Source organism: Marmota monax, unplaced genomic scaffold (assembly GCF_021218885.2).
Source record: "Marmota monax isolate L192 unplaced genomic scaffold, Marmota_monax_Labrador192_F-V1.1 WCK01_AAM20220418_F8-fsc00008, whole genome shotgun sequence".
NCBI lineage: Eukaryota > Metazoa > Chordata > Mammalia > Rodentia > Sciuridae > Marmota > Marmota monax.
In genome coordinates, this window is record NW_026694432.1 from 19,369,278 (window position 1) to 19,392,585 (window position 23,308).

General features: G+C 43.0%; 1 protein-coding gene across 4 annotated transcripts in view; it reads left to right on the top strand.

Annotated features, from left to right (window-relative positions):
• Ptafr (platelet activating factor receptor) overlaps positions 1 to 16,998 on the top strand; it is a 32,354-nt gene extending 15,356 nt beyond the window's left edge. For 3 of the 4 annotated variants that reach the window (XM_058571026.1, XM_046469409.2, XM_046469407.2), the window contains exon 2: positions 13,722 to 16,998. In XM_058571026.1, the coding sequence (XP_058427009.1) occupies positions 13,768 to 14,796 (1,029 nt within the window). In that variant the 5' untranslated portion in view covers positions 13,722 to 13,767 and the 3' untranslated portion in view covers positions 14,797 to 16,998. Of the gene's footprint in view, positions 1 to 11,271; positions 11,350 to 13,721 lie in introns of all 4 variants that reach the window. The other variant, XM_046469408.2, reaches the window with a different exon arrangement.
• Positions 16,999 to 23,308: the final 6,310 nt, after the last annotated feature.

The window sequence follows — 23,308 nt, forward strand, 5'->3', positions numbered from 1 at the left end:
ACATACCAATAACATTCATTGAACACCTGATGATAAAGTGGTATGCTGTAGTTTGTAGAGAATGAGCAGTGAGCCACAAGCCCCGATCCAACCCTGACACTGTTGTCACTTTGGGCAACCCCTAGTTTCTCCATCTGATCAATGAAGGTTTGGGTAAGAGATCCTTAGTCCATGGTGTTAATGATAAAACGTGCCTCCAGAACTGGATTTCTTCTTGATTGGTGTTGGGGAAGAAAAGGGATATGATGAGAGACTGAGATCCTGTGTTTGTCCTTTTGTGGGGACCAGGGACTTCTCTCTCCTCATCCCAGGCCTGTGAATAAGGTTTTGTTAAAGAAGAGAGCTTTTTCTTTTCTTTTTTTTTTTTTATGCCCCCTTAGGGCCCAGATTTGGAGCTGAGCTCAGGTGGCTGATGACCGAAATGTGCAGTGCCCTTTCTGATTTGAAAAGTCTATTTCAATTTTCCAATGCTTTACTGTTTACCAAACTCTCTGTCACCCCACCCCACATAATCTTACTTCCTTTTTACAGCAATGCCTCAAGGTAGTCAGGGCACCCCATTTTGCAGATAAAAGTTCCAAGGCTCAGAGCTGGCAAGAGACTTACTTGAGATTGTACATGACACTGTTGAGACCAGAGACCCAAACCCTCAATTCCAATTGCGGTACTTTCTCTCCAACCACCCCTGGCTTCTTCCAAAAGAGATCTAACTAGCTTGGTATATAGCTGATTTGCTTATTAACACATGTTTCTGAGAACAGTAGGTAAGAGAGTGCCCGGCTGTTAAGCAAATTGCTTCATTTGGCTGTCACAACTACCCTGTGAAGGTTTTTTTGTCATCATTTTGTAGATGAAGAAAGTTGGGAGAGGCTCAACCAGGAAAGAAGAGAGCTGAGAGCAGACTCTTCAGGGACAGTGATTGTACTCCATGTCCTCCCCTGGGCTAGGCCCTGGACTGGCCCTGAGGGCACCAGCAAAACCCAGGACTTCCAGGCTGGGAAGAAGTGCTTGCAATTCCTGGTATAACAAAAGCCAGTACCCTGTGCTTGGGAGGCCCAGGGATGGAGGCATCTCCTCACTCCCTCTTCCCTGCCCAGGTTATTCCAGGAAGCAAGGTGAGGGAGAGTGACTCACAGACAGGTGCCACCTGGGTATCTGGAGCAGGAGAGAACCTGGTTAGGCTCTAGGTCCCCCAATTCTATGGGGATTTCCTAGACCAGTTGAGTGGAGGTTGAGTCACATCAGTGTAATATGCATACCTGGTGTCAAGGTGGGGTCTCCAAGGAGGAGAATTGGAAATGGTCTTCTGTTGCCTTTCATTTCTTTTCATAATGTTCTGTATATTTCAGTGTATAAGGCTTCAGTCCTTGACTAAGCCTATTCCTGAGTATTTAATTTTATTTTTGCAGCATGGGGGATTGAACCCAGGGTGCTCTACCACTGAGCTACATCCCAGCCTTTTTATCTTCTATTTTGAGACAGGGTCTGACTAAGTTGGGGAGACTGGCCTTGAACTTGCCATCCTCCTGCCTAAGTCTCATTATAGGCATGCGCCACTGGGCCTTGCTCTTTTTTTTTTTTTTTTTTTTAAATAGGGATTGAACCCAAAGGGCCTCAAACCACTGAGCAACATTCCCCAGCCCAATCCCCCTCCCCCCCTTTTTTAAAAAAAGACAGGATCTCGCTAAATTGCTTAGGGTCTTCCTAAATGGCTGAGGCTGGCTTTGAGTTTATGATCCTCCTGCCTCAACTTCTCAAGTTGCTGGGATTACAGGCATGTGCCATAGCACCCAGCTTGGCTTATTTTTAATACTATTGTAAATGGAATTTTATTTTTAAACTAATTCTTTCTTTTTTTGGGGGGTGGTAGTGCTGGGGATCCTGGGGATCCAACCCAGTGCCTTGTGCATGTGAAGCAAGTGCTCTACCATTGAGATACATCCCCAGCCCCTAATTCTCCTTTTTTAAAGGTCCATTTTCAAATCTTCATTTTGTCAATGAGGAAATGGAGACTCAGGGTCACAGAGTGAGTTTACTGTTTGAAGAAGAATTTGATCCCAGCTCTGATGCAAGGCAAGAGTCAGGTGGATACAGAGCAGAGCCTATCTTCCTTTTCAAAGCCTTTTTCCCTTTATGACTTCAGGTTATAAAGGTAAAATCAAGGTCCCAGATCAAAGGCATCTCTTTCTGGGGCTTTACAGCATCTGGAACTTCTATTCTTGGGCCACAGGACAAGCCTATAAGTGAAGGAGTTGCCAAAGAGCTGTTGGCTTCTAGCAGGGACCACACCTTGGCCTAGGAGAGTCAAGATGGTCTTTGGAGTTCAAAATCCCCAGGTGTGGTGACACACCCCTGTAATCCCAGCTACTTGGGAGGCTGAGGCAGGAGGATCACAAGTTCAAGGCCAGCCTCAACAATTTAGTGAGACCCTGTCCCAAAATAAAAAATAAAAAAGACAGGGGATGTAGCTCAGTGGTAGAGTCTTGCATAGCATGCACAAGACCCTGGGCTCTATCTCCAGTACCAACACTAAAATATATATATATATATATATATATATATATATATATACACACACACACACACACACACACATAATGAAAAAGATGTCCAGTCTGTCACTCTCTGAGACTATGCAAAAGTCTATTTTCTTCTCTAACCTCACTTTTTTCCCCCTGGAAAAATAGGCATTTTATTTGAAAAAAAATGGATGTAAAACCATCTTGCAAAGCTGATTTGAGCTGGAAATATGATTATGAGTAAGAAATGTCTACATTTCACTGGTAAATGGTACTCAGTGCCTTGAGTTTAGGTGAGCTGACTCAGGTTCCCCTTCAACCACATACTCCCTACAGAGCAAGAGGTTCTTGAATACAAGTGGGTATGCCCATAGGGAACCTGTATGTGTCCCCCAGCCCCAGCTTCTAGCTCAAATTCAACTGGTGAATGCACTCTCAGGCCTGCAGGGCTGTAAGGAGTTGCTAATATAAGGAATGTAGATGAATTTGGATATATCTGTCTTATAGCTTATAAATATTTAGACATTTCTATTCTTGACCTCAACTGTCCCCAATGTTAGGGGCTGGCCTGAATGGTGAATCCAACTTCCAGACTCACAGTCTACACTGTGGAATTAACCAGCACATATTTTCTTCTGCCCAGTTCCTGATGGTCTCTCATGTCTGACTGTCCATCAGTGGATGGGAGCCCCTTCTCCAGGTTCATAGGAGCTGGGAATGTTTCCATTGGAGATGGGGGCTGAACGCTGTGCAGGGCAGAAGGTAGGAGATCCGGATGACAGAATTAGAATTCTTCTGTCTCCATGAATATTTATGGCCTCCCTGTCCCACCCCCAGCTGAGGACAGGGCTTGGGCCAGCTGCCCAGCTTTGATCCATCAGGGAACTGTGCCCATGTGTTAAATTGAGTGGTCTGAGCCACCTCTCCCTCCAATTGCTTGTTTTCTTCCTGAGCTTTTGAAAGCTTTGTTGGCATTAGCTGGAGGCTCTATCTGGAGCTGGTGGGAGAGCCAGTATGTGGGTCAGAGTTCCTGGGTCAAGTGGTTAACCAAAGTCTCCCCTGGCTCCAAGCTGTTGGGCCAATGAGGAGGGGAAGACTTGGTTATTTGGGGCCCAGGTTTTGTTCTAGTCACTTTGAATTCATCTTTGGAATCATTTTTAGGTTGGTTGGATTTTTTTTTTTTTTTTTTGGTGGGGAGTAACCAGGGATTAAACTCAGGGGCACTCAACCACTGAGCCATATCCTCAGCCTTATTTTGTATTTTATTTAGAGACAGGGTCTCACTGAGTTGCTTAGTGCCTCACCATTGCTGAGGTTGGCTTTGAATTTGTGATCCCCCTGCCTCAACCTCCCGAGCTACTAGGATTACAGGTGTGAGCCACTGTTCCTGGAGGTTGGTTATTTTTTGTGGTACTGGGGATTGAACTCAGGGCCTCACACATATGGAACCATTTAACAAATTATAAGATTTTACTAATGAAAAGATGGAGTTCACTTGCCTGGGATCCCGTAGCAAGTAAATGGTAATCCAGGAAGAAACCTTGGTCTTTCTGCCTCTAGAGCTTTGTTCTTCCCATCCCACCCACCCACAGTGTACCTCCCCCGAGGGACTGTGTCAGGATCCCTGGAATACTTGTTGGAGGCTTAGTCTTTCCCTCCCTCCCTTCCTTCCTTCCTTATTTCCTTCCTCTTTCTTTCCCTAGTGCCTGACACTGGGGGTAAGGGGATGAAAAAGATTGGTCCCTGTTCTCAAGAAGTTTCCATTCTGGTGAGGAAATAGACATAGAAGTTAATATTTAAAATGTATTGTGGGGCTGGGGATGTGGCTCAAGCGGTAGCGCGCTCGCCTGGCATGCGTGCGGCCCAGGTTCGATCCTCAGTACCACATACAAACAAAGATGTTGTGTCCGCCAAAAACTAAAAAATAAAAAAAAAAATAAAAAAATAAAATGTATTGTGTCAGGGGCTGTGCTGAACAGTGCGCCCAGTGCCAGTGTCCTAGACAAGGAGGCAACTCCATTTTGCCAGTGGCAATCAGGGAAGGCATCCCAGAGGAAGCACTCTTTGCTTGTTTGTTTGCAGGACTGGAGATCAAACCTAGGGCATGTGCAAGTGAGGCAAACCTTCTCCTGAGCTACATCCCCAGCCTTTTTATTTATTTATTTATTTTAGGCCGAATCTTACTAATTTGCTGAGGGTCCTGCTAAATTGGCTAGGCTGACCTTGAACTTGTGATCCTCCTGCCTCAGTCTCCCAAGTCCCTGGGATTATAAGCATGTGCTACCTCATCTGGTAGAAGCACTCTAGATTAGGTCAGAGAGGGTAAGATTTTTCTAGGTAGACCAATAGGCAAAGGGAGTTCTCAGTGAGGGTACAGCTTGTGCAAAGGCATAAAAGAGAAGGATTTTTTAGGGAAGCAGCAAAGAAGTTCAGCACAGCTAGGGTAGAGTATGACTAGCACGGAATTGTGGGAGATGAGATGGGAGAGAAGCTTGGACTTATTCTGGGCAATGGGGAGCCATGGACAGTGTTAGATCAAACAAGTCTCTAGCTGGTCTGTGTTGAGCAAATTATCTCTCAGACTTTGGTGTGTATATGAATCACCTGGGAATCTTGTTAAAATACAGATTCTGAAACAGCAGATCTGGGTGGGGCAAGAGTTCTGCATTTCTAACATGCTGTTGCTGGTCCAAGGACCGCTATTTAGGTAAAAAAGTGGTAGAGGGCTCGCTCTACTCAGGCAGCTGCTCTGGGAGTACAGGTAATCCTGTGGGTTGCTGGGTATTTGCTCAATGGACAAATATTTCCCAAACTCCTACTCTGGCAAAGCTCTTATTGAGTGCTGGGGATGGAGAGAGGAATTGGAAATGCCACTCTCTGGTTCATGCCACCACAACGTCTTACCTTCCAAACAGTCTGTTTCTCTGTTTCCACTCTTGCCTCCTGCCCTCTGTTCTCTGCCCAGCAGCTAATGCTAGGCAAATGGTATGACTTCTCTGCTCAATAACACTCCAGAAACTCTGAGATGATCACAGGACAAGATGCAAACTGGGCCTAGGCCTGTTGCCGTCTGATCACATTTCAGTGTTCCCATTTCTCACTCCTTTAGGGCTACACTAACCTTTTAGTTCCTTAAACATGATAAACTCATTCTTACCTCAGAATGTTTTGGACTTATTCCCACCCAGGCCCTTTGCACATCCTTTCTCCTGGAATATCCTTCTTCCAGATTGCCCTCTGACTTATTCCTTCTCACTTTTTAAATTTCAGCCCAGGTAAAGTACAGGCTTTGCAGATCCTTAAAGCATATAAAATTTGTAGGGGAACTCTATGAAGAAAAGGTATCAAATACGTTATTATATATAGGACCGAGGAGGGGTTCTGGAAACTTAAGGGCCACAGACTTCATGGTAAATCTATCTCTGGTTTCCTTTATGTTACCTTCTCTGAGAAGCCTTTCCTGACCACTCTGTTTAAAGCAGCTCTCTGCATGGTGTGGTAGTGCACAACCTGTTATGCCAGCTACTCAAGAGGCTGAGGCAGGAGGATGACAAGTTTGAGACCAGCCTGAGCAACGTAGGGAGACCCTATCTCAAAAAGGGTTGGGGATGTAGCTCAGTGGTAGAGCACTCCTGAAAGCAGCCCTCTTCCCAATCTTCATCATGTCACCATTTAAAATTTTTTTCTTTATTGAATTCATTACAATTTGAAATCATTTCTTTATCTCTCTACCTTTTAAAAGTTATTAATTAATTTATTTATTATTTTAGTACTAGGGATGGCAACAAGGACCTCCCACATGCTAGGCAAATGCTCTACCACTGAACCACACCCTCAGCTCTTTTTACATATTTTTAGTTTACTCCCCCAAGTAGAGAATAAACTCCTGAGAACAGAAACCTCATCTATTTCATTCCTGCAGTATTCCCAGAGTAGTGCCCTCACCCAGCAGGATGTCAATAACTGTGAGGTGAATGAACGAACTTGGTCTCTGCTTCTGGAAGGCAGAGAGGACACATGCAGGCAATTTCAATAAGATTAAAAAGCCATGAGTGAGGGAAACCCAAAGGCCTGGGGGTGGGGACATGGATGTAGGAGGCAGGAAGAATGAGGAAAAATGATCTAGAGGAATTGAGGTTTGAACAATCTTAGGCTGTTCCATAGTCAGCCAGGCAAAGAGAAGGAGGGAGGGATGTGCTAGGCAGAGAAATAGCAAGAATAAAAGCACACAGGTGTGAGCCCCAACCCCAGAGGAGACACACTGGTTACATTTTGGATGACTTCAAAGTTCTATTGATCAACAAGGTGCAACTAGGCACTAAGGGAGGAGAGACCAAGGGAGAAGGAGTCACATAGGGCCCAGGAACCTGGGATTGAACGGAGGGCAGCAGAAATGGGACGAGCCAGGGTGATGGGTCCTGTGGGCACCAAGGGCAATAGCTTTGGGAAAGCCAGGGTTCTACCAAGGACCCCCACACTGATTCTGGCCCTGTAATTGGAAGGAAGAAGCCCATCTCTCCTGGGCCTCCTGTGGGGGTCATGTGGACTGGGGAGGCTCCACAGTGAGACAAACCCGAATGTCCACTCTTCAAGGTGGGGTTTCTGGGAAGCCGATTTTGAGCTGGAGGTTGGCATATAGGCCCATATTTCCCGGAGTAGGCAAATACCAGGTTGTATATAATTTTATCAATGAATACATGATACGTATGTGTATCAAATGCGTAAGGAGTTAAAAAATAATTATAACCTCACTATCATATCTAACATAATTAACATAAATATTTTTTGGGGTGGTGCTGGGAATTGAACCCAGGATCTCACTCAGGTTAGCCACATCTCAGCCCTGGTGCTAATTTCTTTTCTTTTTCTTTTTCTGGCAGTACTGAGGATGAACCCAAGGATACTGTACCACCAAACTATATCTCCATCCCCTTTAATAATTTCATTTTAAGACAGGGTCTTGTTAAATTACTGAGGCTGGTCTTGAACTGGCGATCCTCCTGCCTCAGCCTTCTGAGTTGCTGGGATTGCAGGTGTGCACCACAATACCCAGCTAATATCTTAATTCTAATATTTATTTAGTTTGTTCTTTAGTTTCCCAATTGTCTAAAAAACAGGGTTGTTTTTTTTTTTCCAATTGGTTTATTTGAATCAAGATCCAAACAAGGTCCATACCCAGCATTTGGTTACTCAACTGAACTTCATAAATGAGAATTTGACATTCCCCTTGTTCTCTTCTCACTCACTCCTCAGCTCAGCCTTAGAAGCTGCTCTCTGATCACACAAGATGGATTTCTATATTGCCACATTCAGTGTTTGGTGTTTTTTTGTTTGTTTGTTTGTTTATTGGTCTCCCTGTGGCTTTCCACATTGTTGACCACTTGATCTTATGCTTTTGAAAATTTCTTCCCTTAGATCTCCAGCATGGTAGATCTGGTTCTCTTCCAACCTCTCCAACCTACCTCTGCTGTCTCCATAGGTTTCTCTGCCTTTGATTCCTTTGATGTTCAGCTCTTAGGAGTTTAAACTTGATCTTCCTAAATGTTTCAGAGGCACCCCAAATGTGATGTCTCTAAATGAATTCATTCTCCTCACCCCTCTATGCTATTCCTTCTCAGTATCATCTCCATGGAGACAGGCCACCAGAGCCCCAGTCATCTGGCCCAGAAACCTAGCAGTTCTCCTTGATTACTCCCTTTCTCTCAATCAATATCCTATTTGTCACCATGTCTGTCCATCAAATTTCCCAAATAATTCTCACAACTATCCATTTCTATCTATTCACTCTGCCAGAACCAGGCCTCTGGCTCTTCAGATAATTGTGGCTGTCTATGTGTTGTCTCCCTGCCCCTCATCTGCAGCCCTTAAAGTTTATTCTTTATATAGCTGAGATGTCAAAGCCATTTTCCCCAAACTCAGGTCCAGCCTTTTCTCTTCCTTACTCAGAATCCTTCAGTGACTCCACATTTTCTGCAGAATAGAGTACAGATGGCCCTTGGTTTACGCCTGCTCAATTTAAGATTTTTTCAGCCTTGCAATGGAGCAAAATTGATGTGTATTCAGTAGAAAACATACTTCAGATTTTGAATTTAAGTGAAGACAGGATCACAATTAATGCTAGGGAAAAGGGAGAATCAGTAATACTGTCTCATGATGGGCAATGGCAGTGAGCCACAGCTCCCTGGAAGTCGTGTGATCACAAGGGGGAAATCACCAAGACTCTATAGTGTACTTGTTGCTAAGTTAAGTTAGATGTAGCAAATGAATATTCATTTATGCCATTTTCAACTTACGGTGAGTTTATTGGGATATGATCCCCTTGTAGGTGGAGGAACCTCTGTACTTACTACTTAGCCTGACATTCAAGACCCTTCCTGATTGACCAGTGTTTACTTTTTTAGCCCTTTCTCTCCTTACCTCCCTCAGACTTTACGTTTTCACCAAACTGAAGGTCTCAAGTTCCTCAGAACAAGGTACATCTTCTGTTCTTGCAGGACTATGCACACGCTGTCCCCTCTACCTGGGATTCTTCTTCCTTCATGAGGCCAGCTCTCCTGCTTCCCTCATCCCAGGTCATTCCTCACCCTTAAGATTGTGCTGGGCACAACTTCTCTGAATTCCCACTACACCTGCCACCTCCATCATCAGAGCACTTATCACTGAATCTATCTATCTCTGAATCTCTCTCTTGCAAAATGGTGTGTGAGTCACGCAGGGGCAGGGACAAGGACTGTTCTCTGAGGCCTCAGTACCCTGCTCAGGTCTTGGAGCCCCAAGTGCTTGTCTAACGAATCCAAGAATGGGTGACTGGGCAGGTGAATTGGGCTAATCAGTGTGTACACCATGTTCACATGGTGGTATTAAAATTTTTTTTAAAAATCAAAATTAATGCAAAAAAATTCATGATGAACAAAATATAAAAAATTTAAGTGAAGACAGGATCCCAATTAGTGCCAGGGAAAAGGGAGAATCAGTAATACTCATTTTGATTTTTAAAAATATTGCATTAAAGTATTATTTCCCAGCTGGGCACAATGGTGCATACCTATAATCTCAGCTACTCAGGAGGCTGAGGCAGGAGGATCACAAGTTCAAGGCTAGCCTGGGTAATTTAGTGAGCTCCTGTCTCAAAATAAAAAGGGTTGGGAAAAGTAAAATAAAATAAAATATAATAAAAAGGGTTGGGGATGTAGCTCAGTGGTAGAGTGCCCAGCACTAAAAAAAAACAAAACATTTTTTTTCCTCTTGATTACTGAAGTTTTAGTGCTCTGCTTTACACTTTGCACCCAGTAAGTGCTTTACTTGCCTTACCCTCACCCTGGCCCTGAGGCGTGGGCAGGCCTGGCACAGTGGGCAAGACACATGATGTCCTAAAAATATTTCCAGAAATAGTTGCCCTCACCCTATTGAGCCAGAGCCCAAAGAAGAAGGAAAACACAAAGAAGAGGAAGGCACTTCCTGTGTGGGTTGGGGGAAAGGGACATGACTTCTCCAAAGAACTAGAGTAAGGGCCTTGCCCTGTGGGCTGCCCTCACCCTGACGTCTCTCAGGGCTGACCATCTGTGTGTCCTTGTTGTAGATAGAGTACTGCACAGTACGAGAGTCCCAGGTGAGGGCTTAAAGGAAAGGGGAGCTGAGACTGTGGAGCAGCAATATTCAAATCTCTCAGCAATCATTTTTTTGGGGGGTACCAGGGACTCAGAGGCACTCAACCACTAGCACATCCCAGCCCTATTTTGTATTTAGCGTGTCACTGTTGCTGAGGCTGGCTTTGAACTTTTGATTTTCCTGCCTCAGCCTCTTGAGCCACAGGGATTACAGGCAAGCACCACCTCGCCTGGCTCTCTCAGGAGTCTTTTCTATCCTTAAAAATTATTAAGGGCACACTGGGAATGTAGCTTAGTGGTAGAACACTTGCCTAGCTTGGGTCAGACCTGGATTCAATACCCAGTAAGACAGGTAGACATGCATGCACACACATACCCACACCCGTGCACACGACATGAGAAAAAAATTGAGAGCCCTCAGAAAGTTTTGGTTTATATAGAGTATATCCATCAATATTTACCATATTCAAAACGAAAGCTAAGACATTCTAAACATTTTCATTTTTAAATTTAGAAACCTATGATGGGGCTGGGGTTTTGGCTCAGCGGTAGAGTGCTCGCCTAGCACTTGTGAGGCCCTGGGTTCGACCCTCAGCACCACATATATTTATTTTTTTCTTTTTTGTGGTGCTGGGGATTGAACCCAGGGCCTTGTGCATGCAAGGCAATCACTCTACCAACTAAGCTATATCCCCAGCCTCTCAGCACCACAAATAAATAAATAAAATAAAGATATTGTGTCCACTACAACTAAAAAATATTTTTAAAAAATTAAAAATCCATGAATAAATTCCTTCCATATTAACATAACTTTTTTTTGAAAAATAACTAGATTTTCTAAAACATAAACAATTTAAGGAGAGGAGTGGCATTGATTTATATTTTATATAAACCTCTTTAGAATCGGGCTTAACAGAAGACAGCTGGATCCTCATATCTGTTTCTACATTCTGTCTGTTGAGATGTGTTGTTTGGGTTGAAGTACGTGAAGAAATCTGCCCTCATATAACTGTGCACTGTGCACTTCTTTTCTCCTGCCCCTGTACTACGGATTTAATCCAGGGACAATTTACCCGCTGAGCTATATCCCCAGCCATTTTTAAGTTTTTAAATTTAAATTAAAAAATTTTTAATTTTTTCTTTAGCAGGATCTTGCTAAGTTGATGAGGCTGGTCTTGAATTTGTGATCTTCCTGCCAGTCTACCAAATCACTAGGTTAATAGGTGAGTGTCACTACTGCACCTGGCACAAATGGTAATTTCTTAAAGATTAGTTACAATGTAGGACATGAATCATATTCATGAACTTTTATTTATTTACATATATTTTTTGTAGTAGGGATTGAATCCAGGGGGACTCTACCACTGAGCTATATCCCCATCCCCTTTTTATTTTTTATTTTTTGAGACTGGTTTCTCTAAATTGCCCAGGCTGGCCTCAAACTTGCAATCCTCCTGTTTCAGCCTTAGGAGCCACTGGGATTACAGGTGTGCACAATTGTGCCCAGCTGTAACTTTTTTGAAACCCTTTACACTATAGTATATTGGTTTATCTTGCCATTTGAATGGATCTTTAATCCACACATAATTTTATTCAGAAAATATTGGCTCAGTGATTTACGAAGGTCTTCTAATGTCAGCCTTTCATTATATAATATAAAAATTGCATTTGTTAATATTTCCAGCAATCTTGGAAAATTTTTTTTATTTTATTTTTTGGTGCTGGGTATTGAACCCATGGGCTCATGTAATTCATGGGCTTGTGCTCTACCATTGAATTATACCCCAGGTAGAAAATTCTTTAAGTATTAGAAAGCTGGGAAGCTCAAGCTGGTAGATACAAAAAATTCCTATTGTCCCTTGAACACTCAAATTTCACCATTGACAACTAATCCTATCATTTGAGGTGACAGGCTTCCTTCATTTATATATGAGAAAATGTCTGCCAATTCCCCACATCTGAAAAACCATAGTTTGTCAGTCATTTTGAAGGGCGACCCATGAAGAACGTTCAGTTCACAGCTCAAACAATCAGAGAAGTGCTGTTTGCTGACCATCATTTTGTTTCCATTTGCTATAGAAGTCTTTCATGTGTGTTTCCCATTTTACACACAGAATATTAAAGATGTATACTAAAGTTGACCAAAATAAGAACTTTCCTCACTTTATGAAGGACACTTAATTAATCTATTTATTTATTTTGTGGTACTAATGATCCAACCCAGGGCCTTGCAAAGGCTAGGCAAGGGTTCTGCTAATGAGCTACACCCACAGCCCTTTTTATTTTTTATTTTGAGATGGGGTCTTGCTAATTTGTCCAGGCTGGCTTTGAACGAGTCATCCTCCTGTCTCAGACTTGAAAGTAGCTGGAATTACAGGCTGTGCCACCATGCCTGGCTATGAAGGACATTTTAAAGTCAAATTAACTTTTTATTTATTTTTTCAATTATTTTTACACTGCCAGTCCATGGCTGTGAAGAATACAATGACTCCTAGTACGGTTTGGTCTCACTTCCTTGCTTTGTGCTAAGGAGCCAGTAGTTTTGCTTACCATTGCTTTTGTACGATTAGTATAAATGTCAACACAGTGGAAAGGAAAATAATGCCTTGGTATTATTGTGAAAATAGTTTTCTCCTGGATTCTTATCCTCCATCCCTAATTCTATGGCCTGCCCTTTGAGAACTATCATCCTGGATCTTCGAGATCAGATGGCAAAACTACCTTGAGGAAAGGAAAAGATCCCAGGAGAGTAGAAGCTAGCAATTTTGCTGCGGGGGAAGCAACATAAAATGTGCCCTCTGCCAAGCATAGTGGCATACACCCGTAGTGCTATATACTTGGGAGGTCTCAAAATTTTAATTTCAAATTCTGTCTATAGAAAAATATTCATATTTTATCAGAAAAAATTAAAATTTTTTGTGATATGGATTTTGTGACTGGAAATAGATTCATAAAAACATTATTTTATGTAGAAAGAAAAAAAATGCTGCCAATTATTTGGAAGATGACATTGATTTTAGAATTTAAAAATATGCAAAATTAGAATACGTAAATGTATTAGTCTGCTATAACAAAATACTTGAGACTGGGCAATTTGTAAAGAGTAGAAACTTATTTCTCTTGGGTCTGGAAGCTGGAAGTTCAAGGTCAAGATTCTATATGTTCAACCAGAAAAATGAGAAGAAGTTAAACTCCATTTATGTATGATGTGTCAAAATGCATTCTACTGTCATGTATAACTAATTAGAATAAAAAATAAATGAAAAAAAAAAGATTCTGTGTGTTGAGGTGTGGTGTCTGTTTCCAATATGGCGTCTTGAACACTGTGTCATGGTAGGAGGGATGGAAATGTCAAGAAAGATTGTACCCTTCAACCCTAAACCCTTTCATAAGGGTGCTTATCTTATCCATGAGGGCTCCACCTTTGTCACCTCCCAAAGGCTAGACCTCCTAATGTTATTGGGGATGAAGTTTCAACATAAATTTTGGAGGGGACACCATTGTTGCAGACCACAGCAGGGAGTCTTGGAGTTGATGAAACAGGATAGACTTTTCTTGGTTCTTTATTAACCAGTACCTTTGTATGGTCTTTCAGGCACACCGGGGACCCTATGATCAGCTGATCCTTTCAGCCTACAACAATGGAGCCAAATGGCTCCTCCCGTGTGGATTCCGAGTTTCGATACATTCTCTTCCCAATTATTTACAGCATCATCTTTGTGGTGGGGGTCATTACCAATGGCTATGTGCTATGGGTCTTTGCCCACTTGTATCCTTCCAAGAAACTAAATGAGATAAAGATCTTCATGTTAAACCTCACTGTGGCTGACCTGCTCTTCCTGATCACCCTGCCACTGTGGATTATCTATTACTACAACCAGGGCAACTGGATTCTACCCAAATTTCTGTGCAATGTGGCTGGCTGCCTCTTCTTCATCAACACCTACTGCTCCGTGGCCTTCCTTGGAGTCATCACTTATAACCGCTTCCAGGCAGTCACACGGCCCATCAGGACTGCTCAGGCCACCACCCGCAAACGTGGCATCTATTTGTCCCTGGTTATTTGGGTGTTCATTGTGGCCGCTGCATCCTACTTCCTTATCTTGGACTCCACCAACATAGTGATGGATAAGGTCGGCTCGGGCAACATCACCCGTTGCTTTGAGCATTATGAGAAGGGCAGCGTGCCGGTCCTTGTCATCCACATCTTCATCGTGTTCAGCTTCTTCCTGGTCTTCCTCATTATCCTCTTCTGCAACCTGGTCATTATCCGCACGCTCCTCCTGCAGCCCGTGCAGCAGAAGCACAATGCACAAGTGAAGCGCCGGGCGCTGTGGATGGTCTGCGCTGTCTTGGCGGTGTTCATCATCTGCTTCGTGCCCCACCACGTGGTGCAGCTGCCCTGGACCCTGGCTGAGTTGGGCTACCAGGACAGCTACTTCCACCAGGCTATAAACGATGCACATCAGGTCACCCTCTGCCTCCTTAGCACCAACTGTGTCTTAGACCCTGTCATCTACTGTTTCCTCACCAAGAAGTTCCGCAAACACCTCACTGAAAAGTTTTACAATATGCGCAGCAGCCGGAAATGCTCCCGGGTCACCACTGACACAGGCACCGATGTGGTCATGCCAGTTAACCAGATCCCTGTGGATTCTCTCAAAAATTAGTCCTTGCTTGTTGGGGTCAGGCCCCAATTCTTCTCTTTCATCTATATCCTGGATTGAGCTGGAGGAAGAAGGGATATTTGCTGTGGTCACCATTCCCTGGCAGTGGTAACTCATTAAGCTTGGAGGCAACCTCACTCAGGCAGGGGTGAGAGCAGCAAGGGACTGCTGGAAAAGCCAGAGCTAGAATGAGCCCCTCATATGCTTTTGGGCACATACTATGCTAACTTTGGCTGATGAACTTATGCTGAGCCCCTGAGTCTGATGGGTCTAGGAGCCAGGTTCTGACTTTGGAGGTAGAGTCAGAGCCACCCAGTACTCCCCCCAGGGGCAACAGCCTAAAGCTCTGGGCAATGACTCCCAAGTGCTAAAGACGAAAGTGGGTTTTTGGGAAAGAGATTTGCTGAGTGGAAGAATCTTTGGGGCAGAGTTTGATGTAGGATGGTGCCATCCTCTTTCCACCCACAGGTAAAAGGCCTTTGTGACATTTCACAGGGGAAGTGGCTCAGTGGAATCTTCTGATTCACACAGCAGCCTGTCCCAATGGCAACCAGAGAAGATAAAACATGAACAATAAAAAACTAGAATGGGAGCCTGTTTTCTGAGGCACATGTATCTCTCTGCAAAGGCCTCACCTCGGGCCTCAGTCAGCTCTGAGTGAGGGGGAGAAAGATGGCCACCCCAGCCATCTTTCTGTCTTAGCAGCTCCTAGGCCTGGCCATGAGTTCACAGCCAGCTTCAGCAAAAGTGAGATGCTAAGCAACTCAGTGAGACCCTGTCTCTAAATAAAACACAAAATAGGGCTGGGGATGTGGCTCAGTGTCAAGTGCCCCTGAGTTCAATCCCCAGTACCCCCCACCACCAAAGCCCCCCAAACAGCCCCTAATTAAATACCTTCTGTGGAGCAGCCACCCCCACAAAATTTGGATTTGTCCAGGTCAGGGCACCTTGATGTCCAGAGGCTTCTATTTGAAACAGGCACTTAGGCTAGGAAGAGCCAGAGGTTTCTGCATAGAAGGAGCCTGCTTGGTCTCTGGGAGGATCCTCCCAATCAAGTCTCCAGGAGGTGGAAGGGACGATTATAGTCCTAAGGTCTGGCAGGCGTCAGATTTTCTTGAGGATCTCTGGATACCTATTTATGATTTTTGGCAAGTATATTTAAAAGAGACTCAAATCTTACCCTGAGACAAGTACCTGTTGTGTGAGCCTGGTAGCCTTAGATTCAAGGGATTGAAGGAGGCTTCTCTGGATTTTTAGAGCCTTGTACTCCTTCTAAGAAATCTTCATTCTTTGAAGCCAGTGTTCCCATGAAGCTGGGACTCTTGTTTCTGCTTTGCTAGGCAAGCACTGGTTTGCTGATCTTGATAAATGTCTCCCATTTGGTCAGTAACCTGTTTTGGGGACAGTAGCTATGGGCTGGACCCTAGCTGATGGTGACCAGGTGGTTAGAGCAGCATATTTGAACTATGGTATTACATATAACTACGGTATCACATATTTGAACTATGGTATCACATATCACATAGACAGTTTTGGCTTTTCACTTCCTGCCAAGGGACCAGGAACTCACTTTTCTACCTCTTCATTGTTACCTGTGGAGTAAACCCTACCTCGTTGGGTTATGAGCAGTGAGTGTTAAGGCAGACACCCCTTGATCAGAGTGACTGCTTAAAACAGAGTCACCCCTTTTCTGAGAACTTGACCCCCTCAGTCTTCCAGTTGGAGCTGAAAGGATGAGAGGTGGGCACTAGATTCAGGGATGCTGTTTCAGGCTTTGCAAGAAGACATGCAAACCTTGGAGCTGTGAATTTGTCTGTGTGTTCATCTGTGGATGTAGGGGCTGGGGTGGCCACCGTGTGAGTGTAGTAGAGAAAATGGCTCTGCCCAAGAGAAGATGTGCAGAGAGAAACCACAGGAGCCTGAAGAGAAGAGGGGACAGCGCTTCCAGGGGCCTGCTGGTTATCCTCTGTACTCCTTCCTTTGTGTCCTATGAAATTCCCTTGTCAGGATACCTTTTCTTATCTTGCTTAATCTAATCTGAATAGGGTCTGTTACTTGCAACCAAAAAAGTCCCAAATGAAGTAAGTGTTTATTGCTACTGCACAGTATTTCCTGAATGTCAGTCATTTGCATATCTTCTTGCGATGTTTGCAGTATGGCTGTATCACCTGGATGTTTACTTAATAAATATTTTCCTGCAGTCAATTTTTAGAACTTATGTTTATTGAAAAGAAAAAACTTAAAATTGAAAATGAAAACTAAATGCCACCAGCCACAAGTAGAAGGTAAATTTAAGCATAAAAACATAACTAGGAAACATGTTTCTCTGTGTTCTATCTGAAGTTACCACATATGCCCCAGTGACTTGTATAGCATACCTCAGGGAACCCTGCTGTCATGTGGATAGTGCCCAGGATCTGCATTTAGTAATTGCTCAATAAAAAAACAACTGATATTCATAACATGGTAACTTATGATTACCCCATTGCTTCTCCCAGGATGTTGTCCAATACACAGGTGAGGATCTTATGTCCACCCTGGGGCCAGGGTCTTAGAAGGAGTATACAGTTGCCCCTCTATATCCATCAGTTCCACATCCCCAGATTTAACCAACTGCAGATTGAAAATATTTGGAAACAAAATTGCATCTGTACCGAATATGTACAGTAAAACAACTTTTTTGGGGGAAGGGATGGGTAATAGGGTTTGAACTCAGGGTTTGAACACCTCAACCACAGAGTCACATCCCCAGTCCTATTTTTTGTACTTTATTTAGAGACAGGGTCTTCTCTGAAGTGTTTAGCGCCTCATTTTTTGTTGAGGCTGGCTTTGAAATCACAGTCCTCCTGTCTCAGCTTACCCAGCCAATGGGATTACAGGCGTGCACCACTGTGCCAGGCTAAAACAACTACTTAATACACTGTTTACATTGTATTTGGCATTATAAGAGATCTAGAGTGACTTAAAACATGTGGGAAGATGTGCAGAGATTATATGCAACAACTATATTATTTTATTTGAGGTATTTGAATGTCTGTGTATTGGGGTATCTGTGGGGGTCCTGGAATCAATCTCCTTTGGACACTGTGGAATGACTGTAGTAGGTTGTAGCTGTGCCCCAGCCCAGATCTCACCACCCCAGGACAGCCACACTTACTCATCCTGTAGTCTTTGCCTGGTTGTGAGGCATCTTTTCTTTGTGACATCCTAGAACACCTCCTAAGGGCTTCCCAAATTCCTCCAGGCAACATTTTAGAGCCGGGAGGACCCAACTTTATAGACCTTAATTATCATGATTATTGAGGTCAATCCATTTTAATGTTTGTCATCCCTATCTTGTGGTGCAGGAACTAGATTTTAATCATTTATGTATCCAGTTTCTCACACCTGCCTGTCTCCAAAAAGTGTGACTTCCCCAGGGTGTAAACACATGCATGCACTTCAAGTGGGTTTAAAGAGACTCTGTGGGAACAAATGGGGAAGAAATTTAATATATGTTCCAAAGTCCATATTTTAATGGACAATGTGGAGGATTCTCAGAGGATCAGAACAGTTTAGAGCTGGGGGGTGGTGTCTAACTCCTTCGTTTTGCAGGGGGAATAAAGGACTCAGAGGGGCTAAGTTATCACAGAAGTTACACAGCATGGAACTGCAGCAAAAACAGGGCTGGCTGTTCACTTGTATCTCTTTCTTCTTGCAGTAGTGTCAGGGGTGCTGGGAAAATCTGAGTTATAATTCTTTTTATGAAACGTCACCAATTAGGATTTCCAAGAAGCCCTGTGAGTCAGGAAAGGCTCACCCTACAATTCACATACCATCCCCCTATCTATCTCATCCTTTGACCCAAGAAACCAGTGTGATCTCAGTTGGTGAACTGTTGGCTCACACAGACCTGGCTTCATCAGGATGAATCACAGATACTAGTGTAGTAAGTGCAGATCATGGTGACTAGAACAGGTTTGTTTATACCATATTTTTACTCATCTATGTTAAATCCGTGCTCAAGACCTAAGGCTGCAAAGAGATACAACAAAACCCTCTTGTAAAGCACCTGGTTTTGTACAGAGTATATATTTCTGTAGAACAAATCATGATCCTCCTGACATCCTGCCAGTGAGCCATCCTACCACCACCCATCCATCCATCCATCCATCCAGTACCCAACAAACAAACAAACAAACAAACAAACAAACAAACCAAACCTGTAAAAGGCACCTGTGGAGAGCCTTTTATAGGTTTGTTTTTGCAGTTCTGAGAATCAAACCCAGGACCTTGCACATGCTAGACAAGCATCTACCACTGAGTTACACCCTCAGCCCACTTTTTAAATTTAGCTTTATTTTGTTAAATAAAATAAAACAGGGTCTCGCCAAGTTGTCCAATCTGGACTCAAACTTGTGATCTTCTTTCCTCAGCCTCCTGAGCAGATGGAATTACTGATGTGTACCGCCATGTCCTGCAAAACAGTTTTTTTTTTTAATCTGTTATCTCACTGAAACCTTATACCTTCCCTGAAAGATAGGTGGTTTTATCAACATTAAAGAATAAAATGAACAAGGACCCGAGTTGACTGAAAAAGACACAGTGGCTACCTCCCAGGTGTGCAGAAGGGAGGGGGCCTATTTTTTTCCACTGAGCCCCAGTTATTTGCTTGCCTCTTTCACATATCCTGTCTCACTGAGCACTTACTGAATAGTTATTTTCATGCCCATTTTACATATGGGTAAAATTAGGCTCAGAGATTGGTAAAGGTAAAAAAGCTGGTAAGTAGCAGAATAATATTGAAACCTAGATCTTCCTCAGAAAGTAGTGTCCCTTCTCACCTCCCCTCTTGACCATGTGATGTAACTCTCATCCAGTTCCTCTAGATAGGTTGGTGGGTGCTGGGGCAGGAATCTACGGAACAGCAGCTAGTGGGGGCCTCTATCTTGCTACTTCTGGCTCCCACTTTGAGGTCTCTTGTGCTCCCTATGCAAGCTGAAGTCCCCCAGGGACTCTTCCATAGTTACATGAAGGTTTCTCTTTCCCTGCGTCCCTCCCTACACTTGGCATTCTCCAACTTTCAAATTGCAGGTAGGTGTGAAGTTAAATCCTAGTTTCAGTTGGAATTTCTCTCAAATGACTAAAGAGTAAACAGGTATTCAAAAGTCATTTGAACTGGAATTGAATTAATTCTGACTCTAAAGCCTGTTCAGTGTCACAGAGTGGTCAAATACAATGGCCTCTGGGGCCCAGAGTCAGGGTTCCATTTCTGGCTTGCCTATGATTTGGGGTAAGCTATGTAACCTCTCTGGGCCTATTTCTTTTTCTGTAATATGGGAATAATTACACTGTTTACATAATAAATGGTTTTGTGAAATTAGAATTGCTCAGGACAATGTGTGGCCCAGAATAAAAATAGTAAACATTGTATCTATTCTAATGGATTGTGTGTTCTCCACACAGCCTCCCTTTTTACTCCAGTTCATAAACCCAGGGCCCTGCTTCTTTTTACCAAGTTAATATTGTGTAACCCTGTATTTTCCTTAGAATGTGAAACTGTAGAGAGGAACAGAGTGTGACTAGTCAGGCTTTCCTTTTATTTGACATCCCAGGTCTTCCTACATACATTCAGAGAGTGTTTTAAGAAGTCACAATTGCCACATATATGAATCAGGGGATTGTGATCTTTGAATGGAAAAGATGAATTAGTTCCTTTTTTTTTTTTTTTGGTGCTGGGGATTGAATCCAGATGCATTTTACCATTGAGATACTGAGGCTGGCCTTGAACTTGTGACCCTCCTACCTCAACCTCGTAGGTCGCTGGGATTACAGGCATATGCCACCATGTCTGGATGAATAAATTCCTTGAAAGGGAGGATAGAGCATCAGAGAACATTATCAACAGAGTGAAAAGGCAACCCCCATGGAATGGGAGAAATTATTCGCACATTATATATCTGATAAAGAATTGATATCTAGGGGGCTGGGATTGTGGCTCAGCGGAAGAGCCCTCGCCTAGCGTGGGCGGGACCCGGGTTTGATCCTCAGCACCACATAAAAATAAAGGCATTGTGTTGTGTCCATCTATACCTAAAAAATAAATATTAGAAAACAAAAGAATTGATATCTAGAATATATGGAAAACTCCTACAACTTAATAAAAAACCCAAACAACTTGACATTAAAAAGAAAAAAACAGATAAAGGATTTGAATATATATTTCTCCAAAGAAGTTAGACAAATGGCTAAAAGTCACATGAAAAGATATTTAATACCACCAATTATTATGAGAAAACAAATCAAAATGTCAACAAAATTAAAAACAGAAAATAATAAGTTTGGTAAGGATGTGGAAAAACTGGAACCCTTGTGCACTGTTGATAGGAACGAGAATTAGTGCAGTGGCTGTGGAAAACAGTATGGTGGTTCTTCAAAAAATTAAACATGGATTCACCATATGATTTAGTAATTCCATTTTTGGTTGTATATCCAAAATAATTGATAGTAGGGATATTATAATTTGAATTTCAGCTCTGTCACATACTGTGTGATCCCGGGCAAATCATTTCATGTCCTGAGCCTCAGTTTTTTTTTATTTGAAAAGTATGTACAATAAATGTTAATTCCCTTCTCATCCTGATGAACCCAGTCTAATTCCCTTTAAGATTGGGAGTCATCTCGTCACAAAGTCACGAAAAGTTAATTTCTGTTTTACTATAAAATACTGAGAATTCTAAACTTGTTGGGAATTCCTGCCTGTGCTCTGAACTCACCCATGCCTGGCTCTCCTTGACCAGATAGCTACCCTCCCTAAAACCTTAGTGGCACCTCATAAATCCTTGTTCTCCCTGACCAGATAACAACCCTCTCTGAAACCTTAGTGGCGCCACATAAATTCTGATGTTGGGATCTGAAATTACTCCCTACCTTGAAATACCATGCTTGTAGATCATTAATCTACTCTCTGCCCTTGTATTCCGTTTGCCAGAACCCTATTAGCTGTAAGTTCCCAAGACACCCCTTTGCAACTTTTTGTGCTATAAAAACCTTTTCTTCCCTGAGAGCGGGGCTGTCTTCAAGTCCTGAAATTTTGGGTGAGGAAGCTGCTGGCCAGCTCTCTTCATGTCCACAATATCAGCTTGCTTTAATTTGGTTTAAAATTGGAGTCAGTGGTCTTTTCTTTGTGTCGTGGTTCAACATCCCTCTTGGAGGAAGAGGGATAATTTGGCACTGGATGGGGGCATTGGTTGCTCTTGAATGACAGGGAGGCTGCCTCTCTTTAGGTTATTGTTGATCCCCTTCCCCCATCTCCACAGTTGGCATCAGTGTTGCCCCGTCTGGAGGTTGGCCAGAGAGGCAGTGTCCCAGAAGTAACTTTACACACACTTATTGTGTACACTGTGGGCACAGAGGAGCTGGGAAGGGTGGGTGAGGGTGGGTGGCGGGGAGAGGAAAAGGAAGCAGATGGTTGAAGGTCTTCGAGGTCTGTTGTTTCATTGTTTATACTTGATCATATGGCCTGATAATGGTTCTTAACGTTAGGAATGTTTTACCACAAATGACCTTGAACTATAGCAGACGTCAAAATTAGTTCAGGAAAGCCAGAGGGGAAAAGGGAAAGAACTTGGGTTTTGGATTTAGATCTGAAGTTGTCTCCTAGTTCTGCCATTCCTAGTTGTTTTGCCTTAGGTAATATCTGCCTGTCTCTGAATCTCAGTTTCCCCAACTGTAAAAATGCAAACAACAATAACTACTACACAGTCATATTAGCAGGTTCTGGGGAGGGAATAGAGAGAAAGTCATTTTGTAATCTGTCAAGGACTATTATTTTATCATAAAACATGAACAATTATCTGTAGTGATTAGTGGCCTAATATCTATTCTCTCCCTCTTCCTAAATTACAGAACTTCTATATTAGCAGTAGCCATGTACCTCGCCACCAGAATATGACATTTTCTTGTAGCTAGTTCCCCCTGACTAAGTTCTGGCCAATGGGATGGAAGTTGTAGGGGAGAAAAAGAATTTTCTCTCTACCCTTCCTAGTTCTTAGCTAGGACAGAGCTTTATTTAAAAAAAAAAAAAAGGAGAGATTAATAAGAGAAAAAGAAACAAGTTTATTTACTTGTGTATCTCACCTTTACATGGGAGATACCCAAGGAATTAGTAATTCTCTAAGAGGGCCTAACCCTTTTTGGAGAGAAATCAAAACTCTTCCTTAAAGCTCTGAAGGATCGCTCCCTATTTTTCTCAAACCTGTCTTCCATCGTGTTCTGGGGCTCTCTACCTTTTTTCTTTCCCTCAAACTTGCAGTTCTTACCATTTAGCCATTGTGTAGTCTGTGCCACCTGCTAAGACACTGTCAGATATCTTCCAACTCTTCTCTTATGGTTATTTCATGGATCCTTCTTCAACTTCCCAGATTAGATCAAATCCCCTCACTGTACCCTGTTGCTAGGCTCCGTTACAGACCTTAAATACTGTGTATTTCACCTAACTTACACAATTCTAATTGTTCAGGAATTTGTATTTATC